General features: G+C 40.0%; 2 protein-coding genes across 9 annotated transcripts in view; one reads left to right on the forward strand and one right to left on the reverse strand.

The window, feature by feature from the left end:
* The window catches only part of LOC143274021 (uncharacterized), a 211603-nt gene extending 210826 nt beyond the window's left edge, over positions 1 to 777 (reverse strand). For all 8 annotated transcript variants that reach the window (XR_013052443.1, XR_013052442.1, XR_013052448.1 and 5 more), the window contains exon 1: positions 451 to 777. Coding sequence is in view for 1 of the 8 variants with exons in the window: in XM_076575286.1 (XP_076431401.1) it covers positions 451 to 465 (15 nt within the window). In the remaining 7 variants the exon portion in view is untranslated. The remainder of the gene's footprint in view (positions 1 to 450) is intronic.
* A 62-nt stretch (positions 778 to 839) lies between these two features.
* Positions 840 to 22460, forward strand: part of Negr1 (neuronal growth regulator 1) — a 736170-nt gene continuing 714549 nt past the window's right edge. The window contains exon 1 of the mRNA XM_006974907.4: positions 840 to 1336. Coding sequence (XP_006974969.1) covers positions 1179 to 1336 — 158 coding nt within the window. The 5' untranslated portion in view covers positions 840 to 1178. The remainder of the gene's footprint in view (positions 1337 to 22460) is intronic.

Genomic DNA, 22460 nt, shown 5'->3' on the forward strand with positions numbered 1-22460 from the left:
GCGCACACACACTCACGCACAAGTTAGTATCAAGACGCACAGAGAAGGGCAGGCGTCCTCCAGTCCGCACTGGCGGACCCACAGACGCGCTAGCTCTCAGCAGTAAGGCCGGTATCACTCTACTGTCCCTGCAAAGCCGCAGCGCCGCCACTGTCCCTGCCCACCTCCAAAGGAGGGTAAAAAGACATACCCCCTAAAGACAAATAACAGAGGTAGGAAAAGAGAGAGACTCACAGAGAAAGACGAGAGGAGAGAGAGAGAGAGAGAGAGAGAGAGAGAGAGAGAGAGAGAGAGAGAGAGAGAGAGAGAGAGAGAGAGAGAGAGAGAGAGAGAGAGAGAGAGAGAGAGAGAGAGAACTAGCTAGCAGTTTTATTAACAGCGCGGTTAGCTAGTCAGGATTAAAAAAAAAAAAAAAACCACATACAACAACAAAAAAGCCAACTCACTCACAGTCTCGGGCGTCATGATGGCGCCGACCCCAACTTGAGCACTTTAAAGTCGGGGGCCCTGGGAGGCCCCGGGAGCTAAACGCACCGAAGGGCAGGCCGGGCCCCCATGCCCTGACTTCCCAGCCCAGCAGCCCGCACAGCTCTCTTGCTCGTGCTGCGAAGCCGGACCAGACCTCGGCGTAACCCCCGTCGCCCTAGCTTCCCTGTCCCTCTCTTTCCCTCTTTTTGATCTATCTCTTTCGCTTCTCAGCCCCCCTCCCAGCCTGGTCCTCCATCCCCGGGCGGGGTTGCTACGGAAACGGCCGCTTGGCAACGCGCGCGAGCCCGGGGGCCGCCGGCCGCTGCTGCGCCCCGCGCTGCCTGCGCCGCCTCCCGCGCTCTGCTCGCCGCCTCGCAGGACAGTGTGCGGCCGCCGGGGATTAGCCACGCTCCGGACGCGGCTAGGCGCCCCGGAGGAGGTGGAGCGCGGTGCCAGGGGGCGGGAGGGGAGGGAGGGAAGGCGAGCTGCAGACGAGCAGAAAGGAGGCGAGGCCGGGGAAAGAGGGAAACTACGCCCGACAACTAGGGAGGGGGCGAGAAAGAGAAGAAACCCACCCACCCACTCAGAAAAAGGAAAAGAGGAAAAAAAAAATCTCGTGTGGCGCGCCGCCTGGTTACCGGGCAGCCTCGCCAGCAGCAGGGGGTGGGAGCCGACGCTGCCGGAGAGCGAGCAGCCTGGCAGGCACGGACATGGTGCTCCTGGCGCAGGGCGCTTGTTGCTCGAACCAGTGGCTGGCGGCGGTGCTTCTGAGCCTGTGCTCTTGCCTCCCGGCTGGGCAGAGCGTGGACTTCCCCTGGGCGGCCGTGGACAACATGCTGGTGAGGAAAGGTGACACGGCGGTGCTCAGGTAGGGACCGCGCGCCCTCTCCACACTTGCCTCAGTGTATCTTTCTGTCCCCTTGCCTCTCTCTTGCTTTACACCCGGCGTGAATCCTGCTGTTGCACACTAGCAAAACACCACACCTCTGGCTACCCACGAATGACCCTTCCTGGGCTCCTCCGACCCCGGGGCAGGGGGCTGGCTGGACTGGGGAGGGAGGGAGACACTTTCTGGGCAGTCCGGGTGAGGAGTGTGGGGCTTGAAGGAGGGGCAGGTGCCACTTTGGAGACGGGTCTCTGCTCTGCTGCCAGCGATACTCCAGGAGTCTGACAAGTTTACAGGGTTTGTTTCTGTTCACTCCGTAAGCGACTTTTCCCAACTGCTGCCTCCGAGCTCCATTTATTTTCCCTCTCGCTTGAACAGTAAGATCCAAATATTCCCAATTCCGCTCTTTTTTTCTTTTAGCGGTTTTCTTTCCTTGTTTCTCCCTTTCCCATGTCTCCATCCCCCTCCACTCACCCCTCACTGACTTCACTCTCCTGTTCCTCCCTATTCTATTCTGTTTTGTTTGTACTGTTTCACACTCATCTTCTCAGTTCTACCACTGTCATTTCTGATTCACCTCCTTTCTCCAGCTTTCCCTCTCTCCTAATTTCTGGTCCTCATCATAGCCCTTATATCTCCCCTCTCAGACTCTCATATAGAGCCTCATCTCCCATGCACTTTTCTGTCACACCCACATGCGTGTTCCAGTACCATTTCCAAACCCTCATAAATCTCGATGTTATGAGCACACTCCCTCTCAGCTCTCCCATCCTCTCACACACTGGCACTTCCATCCTGTAAGGACCACTTCACGTTCAGATTCTCCCTTGGAATTTAAAAGGTTCACACTCCACACTCGCCACACACGTGCACCCCTGCCCCCACTTCTCTCCTCCCTGTCTTCAGTGGTACACCTCTTCTCTTCCCCTTATTTTCCCTAATCTTGACAGCAGCGTGATTGCCATGAAAGGCTATCCTAGCCTGGTTTTCCCCCATAAGCCAGCCACACTGCCAAGTGTGCCTGGGAAAGATTTCCTTTCCCATTGGATATAAATTGATGACCAGTAGTGCTTAGAGCTAAACAGGGATCACTGCCCAGTCTTCTTCCTCCACTTCCCGTAGACCCACCTACACTGGCAACCCCCCCCCCTCTCCCCCGTTTGCTTCTCCAGGCTTCCTGAAAGATCTTCACTCTCTCCACTGGGTGGTAGTTTGCTTATGAGTACAGATTGCAGAGCCAGTATAATCCATGCATGTCAAAGGTGGGAAAGAACGGCACCAATTTCCTCTTAACCAGTGACGTTTTGCATTTCACAATGTGAGTTGGACTATGATTTGTAGCTTTTAAATTCTCTTGAGGCCAATTTCACAGATAAATTCTAATAAATGTTAATAACGTGTTTTAATAATATATTATTCTTGTTGTGAATCTGAGATCACACCATAGTAGAATAACTTTTTATTTTTGACAAAGGTGATGGGCATTTTATCATGGAGCAGATGCAAATTAATCTCCATCCTTTACTTGTGATGTTGGTTTCTTTTAGAAGTTTGAGCAGCAGCATTAGATACAATCTCAAATTACGGAAACTAAAACGTTTCTATTTGAAGTAACAAATGGCTAACGTGTGGCAAGCAGCACCATTTTCAGCCTGAAGGATCTGATCGTCACTCACATTCTGGTGATATATCTTGGCGATTCCTTTCTTAATGAGCAATTTAATAAGTGGTATGGTCGATTAAAGTGCGGGGATCATGTTCAACTTCCAGGAGACTCTGACAGGGTAGAGCTCCAGCCTTGTGGGGAGAATGCCTACCATGCTGAGGTTGGTGTGGTCCTTGCTTACTTTCAAGCTTCAGACCCCATCCATTTTATGACATGTCCTGAGCTTCATACTATTTTACAGAACTCTTGACTCTCAAAACTTCTCATTGATATTAGCCAATTTTCAAAGCCCTTTTGTGTTGCTTGAAGCACATTTTATCTGCTTTACTTTTTAATATTAATTTTATAACTATAAGAATTCTCCAGTTATTAAACTTTTAGATTATACAAGTTTTGGGGATGATTTATTATTTAGTTACGGGAAATTGCATCTTCATTAAAATGGTGAATATTGCTCTCAGGGTTCTGTGACTTCTCCAGCCTCTGGTATTGATTTGCTCATAAACTGATACCAGTAGCCTTGGGGACCAGCAGATGGGGCCAACTTGAGGGGCATGTTTTCATTAGAAGTAAATCCATAGGAAGATACATATTTCAAATTATTCTTGTTGCTATCTATAACTCATTAGAAAAACAGAACTTTATCCTGCAAACACACACTCCCTTCTTATCAAAGTGTGTGAACTGAATACCCAAGAAACACCTAATAGGACAATGTGACGATCTATTCTATTTTTATCACAGCACACTCCTCAAAGCATCTCATAGAAAGAGAAAAGTGAAGTAACAGTTATCAAATATCTTGGAGTGCTAAAGCCTGGCAGTTCAAACATGCCAGTCAGTAATGCTGGTTCTTGTGGCTGTTAATGAAGGTCAGCTGATACCCTTCTGTCTCCAAAGTGCCAGGGAGTCCATTTTTAAAAAGAGAATAACAAATCAATAAATAGATAGATAGATAGATAGATAGATAGATAGATAGATAGATAGATAGATAGATGCAACCAAACAAAAGAAACTTCCCTTGAGTGGAGCTGTAGCACAAAGAGAATTCAGCTTGTCACTTCCTACCATCTGTCACCTTATAAATGTCGATCACCATTTAGGTTACCTACAGGAGATACAATGAGTTATACATAATCTGCCAAGGTCTCAGCCCTTTCCTCTGCCTTTTCAGGCCAGTGAAGGCTGTGTAATGTAGACTCTGTGAACCATTAAGTAGAACTGTTTGAACCTTCCTGTACAGATTTTAATGGTGCATGTGTTCAGCAGAGTAACTCTTACCTAAACTTTGGATTTAAAAAAACACATGGTTTCCATAGTACATTGCAGTTCTCTATAAATACATTTACATCAGTTGTGCCAATATAGACATCAATCCTTACGAAATTTACCTGCATCATTCTATTCATAACAAAATGTGTTAGTTGGTAAATGGGAAGGTATACTTTTTCTCCAGCCTTCAGGTTGCACTTTGTGGTTTGTGGTAGATCTGAGCCATAGTGTCATTTGGTGATGAAGCAGAGGGCAATCAAGGCAAGCACATCAGTGGCCATGCGTTAGGTCCCAGGGCTGCTGGACCTGGAGAGCAGGGCATGCTTTTGAAGTTTACATGCAAGTCAGAGTATTGTTCAGTGTTTGTGATAACTAAAACACCAACCAATTGCTCTATTTTTATTCTTTAGGAAATGTTGTTGGGTAAACACGCTGAAGATGTCTCATGGACTTAAGTACACAGCATCATGAAATCCTCATTTGTAGCTTCTTCATAATAGTGCAGTTTTAAAACACATTTCATTTTCAACTTTTTTTCCCAGTCTGTTTCTCTTTCAACCATTCTGCATGAATTTTGTACATTTTCAGACACTTTCCTTATATTAATTCAAGATAGCTTATTCTGTGTCTTTCATGCTTTAATCAAAGGAAGGAAGGGAAACGTCTTCCCTAATAAGTGATATAGTCTCTTTAGCAAAATAAACACAACTCAGCCATTCAATGCACTGGACTTGACTGTTAGTCACTAGGTAGCACTTTATGACTTTTGTGAGAAGGGCAGGTCATGCACGTGTACTGTGTATGTGCTTCCACAGGAGACAGTTCTGCAGAACCACACTTATGCAGAAGATCCAAAGAAACCCACTATACCACACTTGCCAGTAGAGTTAGAAATGGTGCTTTGAGTATTTATTCCTGCAGGCCAACACATTTGCTGTTTTTATTCTACATTAAGTAGTATCCTTTGAAATGCATGCTGTTGGTTACAATAAATGATTTATGTATGAGACTGTGGAATCACCAATAAATAAAAGTCAATTACCTCATCCTTTGGGAAGGTGATTGAGATGTCTCCTTGTAAACTGAGTCCCTCCTGTACACCAAGGTACCATATTCTCCCAGTAAACTGCCCCACAGTTCAGAGGTCATCAATTTATAACACTTAGATATTGTGTAAATTTTTATGTTCTGATTTGGTAGAGTCCTTAAAAACATAATTTCAAATCTTTTCAGTTGATTTTTTTCTTCAGGAATGAAGGTACCGTATTTGGGTTTAATTGTTCACTTGATTCACCTGGCAATAGGGAATCACCTCCCATGAAGGAATCGCCTCCCTCAGATTGTCCCATGGGGATGTTCGTGGGCAATTTTACTTGACTGCTAATTGATAAGAAAGGGGCCAGCCCACACTAGGTAGTGCCACACCTCAGCATGTGGGCCTGGGATGTAAAGGAAGGTAGCCAAGCAAGCCAGGGGAAAGGTCAGTAGTCAGAGTCCTCCGAGGTCTGTGCCTCATTCAGTTCCTGCCTCCAGGTTCCTGCCTGGAGTCCCATGATGAACTGCGATTGGGAAGCCAAATGTCTTCTCCTGAGTTGTTCTTGATCACTGTTGTATCACAGCAACAGCGTGGAACCAGAGCTGCAGGGATAATGGATTGTCTAATGAGCTGGGAAAATGGGTCCCCAGCACAGAACTGAACAGTGGTGGAGTGTCCTCTGTGGTGATGCTAGGCATACTCCATGGCATATTAGTCTAAAAAATATATAAGTGACAAAACAATAGAGTGCCTTTAAAAATCTCCAGATAATTGTTTTGGACCAACCGAATTAGTTAAGAATTTATTTCCATTGTATAATTTTTGCATATAAGCCTATTAATTAACTCATTGTAAATACACTGTTTTTTTTTAAACAATTCATTTACTCTATGGAGTAAGAATTAATACTATATTTTTTAAAGTGTATCAGAATGGTGACAATTTGGTCTGTGTCAGTCATCTGTGGCCCTGTGTTACTAGCTACCTAACCTATGTAGTTATTCAGATTGAAACACTCATATCTAAAGCTTAAAAGCTAAACCAATGCTGAATGACTTAAAAAAAAAAACTGCTGGAGGTATCACTGTCCAGGATAGCAAGTTGTACTACAGAGCTATAATAATAAAAAGAGCACAGTATTGGCACAAAAACAGATATATTGGTCAGTGGAGTAGAAATGAAGACACAGACATAAATCCACACATATGTAGACACCTGATTTTTATAAAGAAGCCAGAAATACACACTGGAAGACATCATCTTCAACAAATGGTGCTGGTCAAACTAGTTGGCTGCACATAGAAGAATGCAAATAGATTCCCTACTTATCACCCTGCACGAATCTCAATTCCAAATGGATCAGGACTTCAACATAAGGCTGGACACCCTGAATCTGACAGAAGAGAAAATGAGGAGTAGCCTTGAATGCATTGGTGCAGGGAATGACTTTCTGAGCAGAATACCAGGAGCACAGGCACAAAGACCAACAAATAACAGCTAGTACCTCATGAAACTGACCATCTTCAGTGTGACATTATTCAAGAAGGATGACATTATTCAAGAAAATTGTCAACCTACAAGTAAGGGAATTTCTTTAGTAATTACACGTCTGATAGACAGTTAGTATCTAGACTATACAAAGAACTAAGGAACTGAACATCCAGAAATCAAGTAGCCCAATTAAAGTGAGGTAAAACACTAGACAAGAGTTCTCAAAGGAAGAAACGCAAATGGCTGAAAAACACTTAAAGAAATGTTCATCATTCCTAATCATGAGGGAAATGCAAATCAAAACTTTGAGATGTCATCTTACACCCAACCAGATCGAATAAAACAAGTGACAGCTCAGGCTGGTGAGGATGTGTAATAAGGGAAGCACTCATTCATTGATGGTAGGAGTGCAAACTTGTACAACCACTATGGATTCAATGAGCAGTTCGTCAGGAAGATGAGAGGAGTGTTTGATATCCAGCTGTACTGCTGTTGGGCATATGCTCAAAGGATTCTTTGCCCTCCCTCAACAACATTTGTTCATCCATGTTCAGTGATGCTCTATTCATAATAGCAAGGAATTAGAAAGAGCCTATATGTCCATCAACTGATGAATAGATAAGGGAAATGCGATACATTTACAAGATGGAATATTATCCAACTGGTATGAAAAATAAAATCATGAAATCACCGGTAAACGGATAAAATTAGAAGACAATCATCCTGAGGGAGGTAACCCAGGCCCAGAAAATTAAATATTGCACATTTGCTCTAATAAACAGATGTTAGCTTTTAAAATTCAGAATCTTTAAAATAATTTATTTGTTTATAGTTATTAGAGTTTGTACGTTTTGATTACATTCACTCCCGTCCCACACCTCTTCCCAGATTCATGCCTCCTTCTTATACACACAACCTTGTGGGTTTTTTTTTAACCCTTTCTTTTAGAATATCAAGAGCAGTTTATGCTGCTAAATATTCCAATCTGTGTTGTCTTCCACTGGGGCATGATTAGCTCACCGGGACTACACTTTTAGAGAAAACAAATGGACTCTCATTCTCCCGGATGCTCACAATTCCCAGTGTCTCTAAGGTTGGGGTGGTATTGTGTGCCTGATTCCATCTTCAGGCTGGGATTTGGTGTGACTCGGGTTACAGTATATTTTGTTGCAGTCACCATGAGTTCATATGTGCAGTTGCCTTGCTGTGTCCAGAAGATGCAGTTGTAGTCACCCATCACTTCTTGTTCTTCCCCTTTCTGTACTTTCTTCTGTAGTGATCTCTGGCCTTTTAGAAGAAGAGGGTGGTATATATGTTCCACATAGGACTGTACATTCTATAGTATCTTATTCTTTGTATCTTTGCCAATTGTGAATCTCTTTGTTAATCACCAAATAGAAACTTCTCTGATGAGGGTTGAGATATGCTCTAATCTATGGGTGCAATCATAAGCCGTTAGTTGTTGTTTGATGGTATGTCCATTTAGCAAAATAACAGTAGCATATTCTTGCCTAGTGCTTACTCCCTGTCTAGCCATAGGTTCTTGGCTCAATTGTGTTGCCAGATATGGGTTTCATGTTGTGCAGTGGGCCTTAAATGCAACAAGAAATGACTGGTCATATCCAAGATGTTCATGCCACTGTTGCATCAACAATGAATCTTTTCAAGCCAGTCATCATTGTAGCTTGCTGGCTTCAAAGCTGAGTGATTGATGATTACTTTCCTCTCCTGTAGCGAGCATAGCACTTTCCAGAATTATTTTTTAATTACAAGGAAAAATCTATAAGAGCATTCTGAAGAAAAGCATGTGGAATAGCTTACCATACATTTTAGATAAAATGGCCTATGTAAGATATATATTAAGACATTTTACATAATAATGACAAATTCTTTTTTAGTAAACTATGTATTTGTGCATTGATGGGTGTATGTGCTGTCAAGACTTAATACCTATTTTCTAAGGTACATTTCAGTAGAAAAACTCTTAAATTATAGGGGTCTAGTTATTAAGATATTTAAACTGTATTTATAATCTGAAGAAGACCCAGGTATTTGGGTAACCCAGGAGGCCTCCTTATCCTCAACACTATACCACATACATGGAAGGAGATGTCTTTGTCCACCATCACTAACCACACATACAAGAAGAATTCTTCTTATACTCACACTACACCATGCAGATGGCAGGAACTCTTCAGAGCATGTGTGTGTCACACACACACACACACACACACACACACACACACACACACACACACACGTTTTAAACTCAACTCATGGAACTTGCTCTTCCTTTCCTCTAAGGCAACAATTAAATAAATCAATGGACACAACAGAAGCAAAGCAACTTGATTGCTGTAATAGGTGAGTAGTTCTCAGTTCTGAAAAGTAGCTATGCACCCCAAACACCAGCATTTAGTATTATACTAGCCCTTTCTCAGAGGTAGGCTGGCAGTTCTCTGTAAACCACAAGGCAGTGATAGGAGCTGATAGGGTTTTAGTGTGGTCACAGGCTTTGATTATGATGCCAAAGGGTTATCTATCAGCATCTTGCTTTCCAATCCACATCAAGTTCTGTGTCCTGATGGAGAGAACCTTTGATGTTCTCCAGCATCCAGCTGGCAGGGGAATTGGTCTTAATCACTTTCTCTGAAAGCAGGAGAGAGCAAAGAAGGGACTTGGCAGTGTTGGTAACATTAAGTGTTGCGCTTTTGAATGGAAGCCAACACACTGTACTTTCCAAATAGCTAGTAAATTCACTCAATTTAATGAAGATTTTTTTTTTAACTCTTCTCAGTCCAGAACTAAATTGTTCTTTATGGAATTTCATTAAGTCTTTGAACACATGTTCAGTTTCAAGGACTGAGAAGTTTCTGTTTGTTTGTTTGTTTGTTTGTTTTATGCTTTGTATTTTGATGTTTTAAAGAAAAGGTTTAGTTATAGACACTTCCTTGAACCATTTACAGATTGTGGTCTAGTACAACTTTGTGGGAAAGGACCCTGTCTCAGAAATCATTTTCTCTTGGGCTGCTATGTTGAATTTAATAATGGTGAAAAGACTTAAGAGGTATCATTTAGAACTCTATCAGTAGCCCATTTCCCAAAGAACAGCCATAGGAACTGGAGGCTAGCTGTTCTACATTAATATATTTTCTCTTTCTTATTGGCAGAGGCTTTAAAGTGAAAACAGGCATAGGTCAGCCTCAGTCAGCCTCTTCCTGTCTTCCTTCTTGCTCCATTGTGAACTCCAATCCAGGAACTGTTATCAAGTCACATGGTCTTGGTGAAATTGTGTGAGGTCTTGGATTTGCTTCAAAGCACCAGGGCTAAGGAAAGGACATGGGATAGAGGGAGACATAAAGTGAACTTGGCCTTGAATTGCGATGCTACAGCTGCTTTGCCTGCAAGTGTGTTTGTCATAACATCCCCCTGCTTTGTTTTTAATGCTTGAGTCTTTCTAGACAAGCTTTCTAAATAATTATTTAAAATAAAAGGGCCCAATAAAATGCATGCTTGTATGTCCTGACAAACAGTACTCCTTCAATGAGATATTAAAAGTCACAGTTCTTTGATCTTATGTACACAATATTTCTCACAGGAAAATACATTTGATTTGCGTAGAATCTTGTTCAAAATTAATAATTTGAAGGATTGATCATTTGTTTAAAGTTGTTAGCTCTGCTGCTAAGCACAGTTTTTGTCCCATTGCTCATATCTGTACTCTGAATACAGTGTAAAGAAAAGCAAGGAGAGGTTAGAAAGAATGGAGAAAGAAAGGGGAAAATACAATCTGTATTTTAATTTGCTTAAAATCATACTAATTAAAACTTAAATTGGGAGGCAGAGGCAGCCGGATCTCTGTGAGTTCCAGGCCAGCCTGGGCTACCAAGTGAGTTCCAGGAAAGGCACAAAGCTACATAGAGAAACCCTGTCTCGAAAAACAAAACAAAACAAAACAAAACAAAAAAACCTTAAATCATTACGAATGACATAAAATGAAGCTTGGCAATTGTGCTGTTTAGAGCTATGGTGAGAGGGAATGAATTAATTAAATACCATGCATTATCCAAAGTCTACATCCCCCTTTTGATCCACTGAGGTATGTGCCATACATTATATTTATGAATTCATGCTTTTCATTTAGGTACATATCTTTCTTTCAAGTTATAGATCTGCTTATGTTTATTTTTAAAATATTTTCTTTTGGTGTGTCATCAGTGGCTGCTCTGGTGGTATATGTTTACAAAAATGGCATTGTATATAACATTTAAGTTAAAATTTTTTAGATTTATTTATTTATTTGGGCAGGTATTTGCCTGCATGTATGTCTGTGTGCCTTCTGTGTGCAGTGACCCCAGAGTCCAAAAGAGGGCACCAAATTCTTTAAGAAATGGATTTACAGACAGTTGTGAGCTGGAAAAGCAGTCAGTGCTCTTAACCTCTGAGCCACATCTCTATATAAATATGTATAGTGGGATGCTTCTCTAACAGATACCAGTATTCAATTTTGCTTATACATATTAGTTACTGCTATATATTAGAAACTTTGACACATCATTGCAAAAGCATCTACTTCTGCTTTACATCACAGAGATGCTAAGGAACATTCTATAGGTACTCTGTGGGAAGTAATTGCCCAAGCTGGGCTTCATCTTTGGCTGGTGGAGCTCCAAAATCTATTCTCAGTTTCTGAAGGAGAAGCAGCCTCTATGTGATGTAGGTGCCAGGTTCCAGTTCTTCAAAGAACTGGATTCTGGTAGCACTCACAACAACTGGATCATCGTGGAAAGCATCTCAGGTTGAGACACTGTGAGATTTTACAACAGATAAAGAGGTGAAACAATATCTTGGATCTATAAAATTTAGCTACATTGGCTTCATTTAGCATGTGCATAATAGTTTACAGAGTTCTATGTCCAACTGCTATGTCCATCAAACAAACATGCTTTTTCTAGTACCTACTGAAATAAATGTTCATTGTTTAAACTGATCAAATGAAGCTTGTTTTTTTTTCAGATTTTATTATATTGGGGATATTTGTCACATACTGTATTTCCATGTCTACTTATTGCAGACCACATGGCATCTAAGAGGAGTACGATGTCTTAATACATGCTATCTTGCAGAGCCAAGGCACTGTGGGTCCAAAGTCCTGTCAGAAAACCTCAAATTACTTGAGAACATTCCCAGTCTTCCCAAGTTCAACTCTATATCTTTTCTTTCTGCATTCTTCCACTCTTCCTTTTTATGTTTATTCTATCATTTTCATATGGTGGTGTGTGGGTGTTTAGAGCTAAATAGTTGCAAACCTTCAACAGAATCACACATCAATATCTAATTTCTTCATCTGGCCATCTATTTTTGTACACATTTAATGCTTCTTTCATAGGTCACATGTTCTTTAAGACATTCATTCCCCAATATCCAATATTTATGTTAACCGATCCTGGAATGTGCAATGAGAATAATCTGTTTTTATCTTTGGTGTGATATCTGCTTTATGGTAACTCATGATGTTTAGAGCTCTTACGTCCGAGGTTTCTCTTTGCTAGTGAGATGAGCAGAGGCCTTTGGACATGTGGTGACCTTGCTATTGTCATATTTCCATTTTGGGGGCTTAATTTGTTCTGTATCTGGGAGGATGTACCTTAACATGCCCTGTTGTTAACTTTTCCCATATATTCCAAACAAATTTGTCTCCAGTCTGTGAACTGCTCTGTATGTCTGTGAAGTTTCTGTTTTCATCCTCATTATTTCTTCTGTTAGCACTAAAATCTGCCAGTGTGATGCACTTCTTCTAAAACCTTGCACTTACCCTGTCTGCATACATCATCTTTCTTCCTGGTTAGGATAATGGTTAGTATAAGGTGGATCTCACAGATTGCACCCCATGATTCCTTGAACTACCAAGCAAATGAATTTGCAATTCTTGGACAAACAATTGTTCACTGAAATAGCAAGAACAAACCTTTGTCACTGTAGTTCTATACTCTTCTGAGCAATGAAAATTATTCTCTTCCTACTCCCTGTAGTTGGTTATTTGAGTTTCTGACATTTATAAAATATCTCTTCATATTTAGGACATACTTTACATGGTTTCTGGCAGATGGTACTTAGACTTTTCTGTATCAATTTAACTTTAAGCAACAGTGCTCATTTAATTTTAACAATAATATTATTTCACAATGTTAATTCCTGATAATGTTTTCATGTTAATATATCCATTCTTCTTTTCTTCCTTTACTTAAGAATATTGTGGTATTTCCTATCACTAATCAAACTTTCAATGAATTCATTGTCTATTTCCAGCTATCTCTTCATACGTAGTTGAGATATAACTCTTAAAAACCGTTACATATTTCTTTGAAAATTTTTTAATGTCTTCGAAAATGGATTCACATTTTTTTACCTTACTGTAAAATGGATTAATGATAGCCTCTAACCTACATATTATGAAAATAGAAAACATTTATAAATACCTTAGCATCATACCTGGCCCCAAATGAACAATGAATAAATGTAGACCATCGTGATTTTAATAAATAAACTCTCATTGGTGTTGATTTAACTGACAGCAATCAAAGCCCAGATTTGGGTCATGTCATTGTTCTATGCTTAGAACAATGATAGAGAAGGCCATCCCTTAAGATCCCCTCCTCCACAACTTTAAGTGCTTTAGCTACATATGATCAATGGCTGTTCAATAACTTTAATGAATAGTTCCAGAGTGAGCAATTCACAAGTTTTAAATTGCACCCTTCTGCACAGTGTCATGACCTTTCACACAGTCCTGCTCCTTTGTTTCAGTGAATCCATGCTGTATACTATATAATCCACTTTATAGTCTGAAAACAAGGAGTAACAACGCTTAAATACATTGTTTTTCTTTATCTGCAGAGGTTTCAGGCATGTACCACAAACCTGGAAAGATGTCTCCTGACCTACTGCCAAGGAACCTTGCCCAGTAGTTTCAGGATGCATCTTATAACACATATGTTTGAGAGTCTATGTACCTAGAACAAGTGCATTTTAAATGTGTTGTTACCGATTTCCATTTTTTTTTTTTTTTTTTACACAGATGCATTCAGAATGCATGTCTCCACATCTCTGGTTAATTCTGGTATTCTGTAGGTCACACATTACCTTTTATAAAAACCTTTTTAAATTTCTTTCCAATATAAAATAAAATATTAATGTCAATAAAATTCTTAGGGCACAGCAACAGGGATCAGAATTGTACTTGTCCAGGATGATCCCAAGAAGTATCAATGCACTGTTTACTCAATGGTAAATATGAGCCTTCTCAGCTTTTGTTAAAATCGCATCTTTTCTTTTGGTTTGCATGATTGTTTGTTGTGATTATATGTCTATAATATAGATTATATCTATATCAGAGACCTTAACTCTGATACTCTGGTGTCAACCTCCCAAGTGTGGGAATTACAGGAATATGCCATTATTTCTGGCTTAGTTTAGTAACAAATTGCCTAGAATTTGATCATATTTCTACCTTTTGTTGAGAAAGGGTCATAAAATAAGATACCACCCATAAGAAGGGAAATGTAAGCTCATATTCAAAAGGATTGATCAAATGCATCCTAGAAGGAAAAATTAACTTGAATAATGTGAAATGCTGTGGTCTTACTATGTGTATTTTCTGTAACCTAAGAAAATTACTTTCAAATTCATAACATTCAAAAGACATCTCATTGTGGATTTTACAGATTTTTTTTGCATGTTTCTGATTAACATTTTAATACTAAATGTTTTAGTGGCTTGAGAGACAAAATGTCCTTAGTTTGGTTTCAAAGACAAAGAAAATTCTAGTTTGGGAGCCCTGCAGTATGTACTGCTATTCTGCAAGACAGTCTATAAATAATTCTGTGATTGATTGCTTTGAATTTCCTTGAATGTTTGAACCACTCTTAACCCCTGACTTGTTGTTGAACAGCAAGCGGTGACATGCTGCAGGATGGAAATTAATTCTTAGTTGTCCAATTAAAACTGGCATTTGCATCTCAAGCAATTCCCTTAGAGAAAAATGTGAAGGAGGAAGTTGGATGTGTTCGAAGATTAAGTGGAAATGCACATTATAACCACAAAACTAATTAAAATTAAAGAATGACAAAACTCTCTTCTTAATGAAAGATTCAATTTGTTATCTATTTTGAATTATCTTCATTTGGTATCAGCAAATATGTTGGTAGTCAAACAGGCAAACAGCTCTCTTAAGTCCTGCATGATTAGATGATTGCTGGAGATGCTAGCAGGAATAGAGTCTAAAAAACCTAACACGCAAATACATAGTACTTTATGGCACTAATATAAACGTTTCATTTAGAAGGAATGGTGGCATGTGCACACATATGTACATATACACAAGTATGTTTTCAATGATTTAGTGAAGAAGTAAAAATTGAATACCTACTTAAAATGTTTTCATCATAGTACTTTATAATAAATTCTGCATTTCTGGTGCTTTGATTTTTTTATTTACCTTTTTGGATAATTTCCCACATGACTACCATAATTGCTTTATTCCTCCCTCCAAATTCTTCCACTCTTTCTCCATTCCCTATCAAATCAGTTACCACTTTTTCTTTAATAAATATTGTTCCATATATACCCTCATGTATATTTCAAGGCCCACCCATAGGTAAAGAGCTATAGGCAGTTAATGGTTGCAGAGAAATGGAGATTCAATCTTGATGATTTATTGGTGTTATTTTAAAATTGTATGTATGTGTGCAAGCGTGCATGCAAACTTGAAAGTGGGTATAGGCACATGAATTTAGGTGCTTGGAGAGTCCAGAAAAGAGTGTCATATCTCCTGCAGCTAGAGTTGTAGGGCATTATAGGCAGCAGATATGCGTGCTGGGAACCAAACTCCTTTCTTCTGGAAGAGCAGCAAGCACTCTCCAGCCCCAACTGTACATTTGCCATACTGTCCTCATGAAGAACAAGCATGTATGCTGTGCTGTATTGCTGTTCCTCAGCTTTAGAAGAGCTGACCTTTGCTGTAAGTTATTGTTTTTTATGTTGAAGAGACGTTTGTAAGAAATAAAATATTGAAACTTAAATGATCATTGATGAGAAAGCATTCTAATTGCCAAAATTTTATAAATCTGAGTAGGACATAAGTTATAATTAAAATAAATTGGTGCAAGCATGTTCTGTGCATTCATAATGATGTCACAGTGAAACTCAGTATATTGTTCAATTAATCCATGCTATTTAAATTCTGTGATGACTATTTAGTTTGCGTATATATTCTACTTGGAATAATTATCATGTATTTTAGGATAACCACACACAAAAGTGACACAATTATTAAAATATTTTTGATCCATTTCAACTCTTTTTTCTGTTTTCAGCAACCTTCTGTGTGAAGCCCTTCACTATTCAGTAGCCAACTGTAGATAAACACATGAAAATGGATGTGGAGAAATCCGGTTTATGTCTCATTAATTGCGAAGTTGAAATCCTAATCGCTCCTTCATACTATTTAATTTTTCATTTTTAAAGTTATATGTTTGTGATGTCTTAGTTAAATATCACATGTTTATAATAAAGCAGGGCAAGGGTTTATGAAAGAATAATGCACACTCAGATGGTCAGAGCCCGTCCTGCTCACTGATGTTGGCATTGGTGCACCTTGTTCTCACCATCCCCACTTCCTTCCTCTCACTGTTCCCCCTTCTTCACTTTCACCAGCATCTTGTTCCGTGTCACACATGTGTGTGGATCAGTGTTCTGCATGTGAATGAACGATATAATCTTCACACTTCTGTTCTCCCTCATTTCCCTCTCTTCTTCCATTCAGACCTCAGCTTCTTCCCTTAAGGCCCCATCTACTTCCGTGTATATGTAGATATAGGTGGGTAGAGAGGTAGGTGTGTGGCAAGATGGATCAATGACAGACAAATGACAGGCACATTGCTGTGTCTGTGAGAGCATCGGTTACCTTTCCTGTGCTGATTTCCAGCTCTGTGCATTTTCTTGCAAATGACATTCCTCCTTGCAGCTAGATAGAACTTCATTGTGGATACATGCTGCATTTTCTTGACCACTCTTCTGTTTAAGGATGTTTGAAATATTTTCCATCTAGAAAACACTAACCTATCTGTATGATACCAATGCAAAACAGCAGACCGAACAAGACGGACAAGAACCAAAGATGTCTTGAGAACAACTGTATATTTATTTATTTATTTATTTATTTATTTAATTTATTTTACAATACTATTCAGTTCTACATAATAGCCACAGATTCCCTTGTTCTCTCCCTTCCTGCCCCCCTCCCCTTCCCCCGAGGACACCCCCCATTCCCACTTTTTCCAGATCAAGGTCTCCCCCGAGAACTGGGATCAACCTCATAGACTCAGTCCAGGCAAGTCCAGTCCCCTCCTCCCAGATTGAGCCAAGCGTCCCTGCATAAGTCCCAGGTTTCAAACAGCTAACTCATGCAATGAGCCCAGGACCTGGTACCACTGCCTAGATGCCTCCCAAACAGATCAAGCCAATCGACTGTCTCACCTATTCAGAGGGCCTGATCCAGCTGGGGGCCCCTCAGCCTTTGGTTCATAGTTCATGTGTTTCCATTCATTTGGTTATTTGTCCCTGTGCTTTATCCAACCTTGGTTTCAACAGTTCTCGCTCATATAAACCCTCCTCTTTCTCACTAATTAGACTCCCAGCGCTCCACCAGGGGCCTAGCAGTGGATGTCTGCATCCAGATTCCTCAGTCTTTGGATGGGGTTTATGGCACAACTATTAGGGTGTTTGGCCATCCCATCACCAGAGTAGGTCAGTCCCAGCTGTCTCTCGACCATTGCCAGCAGTCTTTTGTGGGGGTATCTTTGTGGATTTCTGTGGGCCTCTTTAGCTCTTTGTTTCTTCCTTGAGAACAACCGTATATTTGATCCACTATTTCCTATTTCCTATTAACAATTCTGATTGTACCTAAAGTAGGCAAGCGAGCATCCCTTCAGTGGGCCCTTGACCTCCTGCTTCTGTGAGTTGAATGCTAAGGTTATTCCATGAACATTTGAGTATGATGAGAAAGTTGTGGCTGCAAAGATAAAGTGTAATTCCTTGAAGATACTCAGCAAAAGAAATCGATACAGATGTCAAAGTAGATGTGGGTATAGTGGCTAAAATGTTTATAGGAAAATAATTACAATCTAGTTGTACTCTGAACTTGAATCACTGTTTAAAGCAACAGTTTTCAGTTCTCTTTGAAGAATGGGAATTGTACACCTATCCTTTTGTTAACATCATTAAAATTGTTTTTCATCATGCCCATCCCTCCCTCTCCCCCTCTAACACCTTCTGTGCCTCCACTATCCTCCTCCTCTAAAACTGTTACTGGTACACACACACACACACACACACACACACACACACACACACACACACACATGCATGCATGATTGATCACTGTGGAGTCCATTCAGTGTTACTAATAAACACTTGTGTTTAAAGCTGGCCATTTGGGATTGGTTCACTCAAGTCCTGGTCCCTGGAGAAGAGGGATCCTCTGTCTCTGCAGCCATTGTTTGCCCATAGCTCTTCATCTGGGGATAAAGCCTGGTGGAAGGTGTCCTCTGTACAAGGAAGACAGTGCATGATTTCACCCAGTTTTGTTTACAAAGAGATATTGCCAGACTGTTTACAGCTGGCATGTGAACATACATTTACACATTTAATTGAAGATAATGTATTTATAGTTTGGGTGCAGTGACTTCCTTTTGAATAACCGTCCTACTAGATCTTCTAATCTTTCAAAATGTACCTTAAAAAGTTGTGGGGACAACTTTGGATATTGTTACATGTTGCTGGAGGGCTTCTCTCCAGGTTCCCCAAGCCCCGCAGTCCCACAATCCACTTATAAAATAATCACTCAGACGCTTATATCACTTATAAACTGTATAGCCGTGGCAGGCTTCTTGCTAACTGTTCTTTTATCTTAAATTAACCCATTTTTATAAATCTATACCTTGCCACGTGGCTGGTGGCTTACCAGAGTCTTTACATGCTGCATGTCCTGGCTGTGGCTGCAGTGTCTCTCTCCTCCGCCTTCTGCTTCCCCCAATTCTCCTCTCTCCTTGTCCCACCTACTTCCTGCCTGGCAACCTACTTCCTGCCTGGTCACTGGCCATCAGTGTTTTATTTATATAGAGCAATATCCACAGCAGTTACATTAAAATAATTCTCCCTAAATAAATATCATTTTCATGATGATTAATTAAAATGTCCTTTTATATTTGAGGTTTACAATAGATATAGGAGAATGAATGCCTGATGTTCTTTGGGGGAAGGTGATAGTCAGGGTTTATTAATTGTAATAATTAATGTTCTTGAGGACAAAGCATATGGAGGCATTATAGAAGATCACTGGAAATCAGGGAAAGGCAAATGTGAAAATCATCTTGTCCTCAGAGAGCGTGTGAGCTGTCAGGTAAACTGAGAGCAACAGGAAACCAAAGAAGCAGAGAATGCAAGGTTGATAACAACCAAGGGGGGCAGGAGTGGGTAGTCTGACCCCTGCTACAGCCAGACACTTGGTGCTGCAAAAGAACCTAGTAAGACCCAGCACTGGAGAGGCTGAGGCAGGAGAGTCACACTCATGACCCAGCACTGGAGAGGCTGAGGCAGGAGGGTCAGCAGTTGTAGGCCAGCTTGGGCTGTGCACCAACCCTGTGTAAGTAGCATCAGTGGCTTTCCTTGGGTACTCTCCATGTATCAGCCAGGTAGATCACAGTCACATTATTTCCCCATGACTCCCTGCCTGCCTCTTCTTACTGTTTAGGTCACTACAGAGACCAGCATGTTTTGTGCCAGGCATGATCTGATGCTTGCCACATTATCTGTGGCTGATGAAATTTTATTGAGAGAAAAAGTTAAATTTCAGAAAAGAAAATGTTTAATTGTAGGACTTCTCCACATTTAATACGACAATGTTGAATATTCATTTTGCCAGATATAGCTGAATAAATACATACTTTTAACAAATACATTTTGTGTTGGATTTTTAACTGAGAAGTATATCTTCAGTAGCCATAAGATAGAGAAATATGATTATACATACATTTGAATATTTACCTATAATTTTTAAATTTAAGAACATAAATGTGAAATGTGTATAACATGCAATATAGGATCCTCATTATTTGTGCTCTGAAGTTCATAGTGAATTTTAAAGAACATGGATATAAATATGTAGAAGGGTATACATTTCTTGATTCTCACCTTTATGACTAACCGGAGACTAGCCCATTCTCTAGTCTTCTCTTTACTCTCAGATTATAAACACTCTCATTGACTTTTCACACCCTTGGTGATATAAATTAACTATATATTTTATATAATATATACAAATGCAAATTATATATAATATATACACTTTTTTCCTTGACTTAAAACATTACAATGGTATTTTCACACCATGTTGGTGATCCTTCTAAACTGCATCTCATTATAGGATACAGATAAAATCATCTTATAATCATATCTCAGATCTTTCAGGATGATTTGTGTTGACATGCCCAAACATTTTATTTTTAAACTTCTACTTAAATCTTCATTTTCAAAATACACAAGACATGATTTTCTTCTAGGCTGTTTTTAATTCTTTTACTTTTTAGAACAGACAGTAATTACTCAATGTATTCATAAATGCCATCTTTTCGGAACTTCACTGATTCACTCCCTTTATGGTGGAGTACTCAACTATGAAGGACTATTGAATTCAGATTAGAATTCATTCAATGTAGCATCCTCTGACTCCATCAGTTACTTTGTACCATTCCTGGCTGTAGACTCAGAGCCTTTCATCTGGGACAGTTGGTTCAAAGAGACCCTCACAGAGGTGATGGGGCAAGCATGTACGCTGTGTCTCTGTGGTAAAATGCTTTTGATTCAGTCTTGTCTGCACTCAAACCTCTTTTCTACTCCTTCCATAGTATCACATACGTTGCACCTGTGAAGGTCAGTGTCCGGCTCATTGTTATGTGTTTGAGCTCAGACCCACTTAATAAGTGAACAGAAAGTATGTATTTAAAAGAAAACATCTATCAGGCAAGCCAGGCTTAGCAGTAGAAATCAAGTCTAGGATTTGGATGGAGGACACCTGTTTATCACATAAATACCTCTTGTGGGGTGATATATTTTTTCAGCATTTAGCTGCTGTGTAGAGAGGCAGAGACTGTCACTTCCTACACATTCTGACCTTAGCCCATTCACTTGGCTTCTCAAAATCAGTTTTCCACAAAGCAGGGATGAGGCTGGGGGATTCTGGAGGATAAAAGGATAAAAGTTGTCTGGGTCCTTAGTCTATCTACTGTGCAGTGCATGGAAAACAGTCCACTTGTTATTTCAAAACTTTTCATTAAAACTATTTTATAAATAATTTCCTTTAAAATAGAAGCACATGTACCAAGACAAATTGTATGACTAAAATATTTTGACTAAAATAATTGTATGAATAATTGTTTTGAAGGAATGAAAAATAAAAATAATAAAATAGGTGAATGTTCAGGATAGACTCACAATATTTCAGGTTTGCCCAAGACAGACTCACATACAGGAATAGGGTTCTTTGTGTTTCATTATTGTCAAGGATGCTTACTAGGCTGTTTTGTGGTCACAGACTGATAATGCTCTATGAATGGAGATAAAGGTTTTTCCTTAGAAGGAATGGTAAAACCTGGGGATGTGGCTCAGTCGGTTGACTGATTAATCTGCATGTGGGAAGTCCTTGAGAAGGTGTATTGATGCAGGCACTTAGAGGTGGAGGCAGGGGGATTAAAAGTTCAAAGTCATCCTCAGCAACAAAGCAAGTTTGAAGCCAGATTAGTGTACCTGTGACCCTGTTTCAAGAATAAACAAACAGAGACCAAGGAAAGATTTGTGATGTAAAGAGGAAACATGGATGATCACTTTCTATGGTAGGGATAATACAGCAGGAGACTTCAGTCTGTCTGAATGATAAAATAAGTAACTGAAGAGTAAACACTTTTGGTCTCCTCTTGGATGAAACTAGTTTTGAAATGCATTGTTTAAATACAATAGTACAGACTAGAACCATGGTTAAGGTGATGGCTTAATGGTCCCCAAACTATGACTTCAGATGTCACACAAATTTTACAAATAATAAATACGTTTCCTCTGTATTATGAAAGAAGACAGGGACTGTAGATGGTCTGACCCAATGGGGTGTTGTTTTGACTGGAACTCTGGGCTCTGCAGCCATTGCTCTGGAATGCCATCACATCACAGCCATCTGCAGCACCCAGGCATTTCCAGATTTCTGATAAGGTAAACTTGACCAATCATGGGTTAGAGCACACAATGCTTCATGGGACTTTGTAATTTTCTGATAGTCATTGTATCAAGTTGGTAAATACTAACAAATAACATTGTAGGAATTTGGACATCCAGAGAAATAATATTTAAATGTGTAACAATTGGACTTTTTGTTCTTTATGACTCTGAGACATCTGGACTTTGCTGCCATGGATTCAGGGAAGCATGGTGAAGAAACTGCCATAGATTAAGAGCTAGAAGAGGACACAAAACAGGTGAATGACCCTCAGATAACGCACTTCAGGAGAGTTAGCCCTTGAGTCACCTCCCCACTC

Source organism: Peromyscus maniculatus, chromosome 6, assembly GCF_049852395.1.
Source record: "Peromyscus maniculatus bairdii isolate BWxNUB_F1_BW_parent chromosome 6, HU_Pman_BW_mat_3.1, whole genome shotgun sequence".
Classification (NCBI taxonomy): domain Eukaryota; kingdom Metazoa; phylum Chordata; class Mammalia; order Rodentia; family Cricetidae; genus Peromyscus; species Peromyscus maniculatus.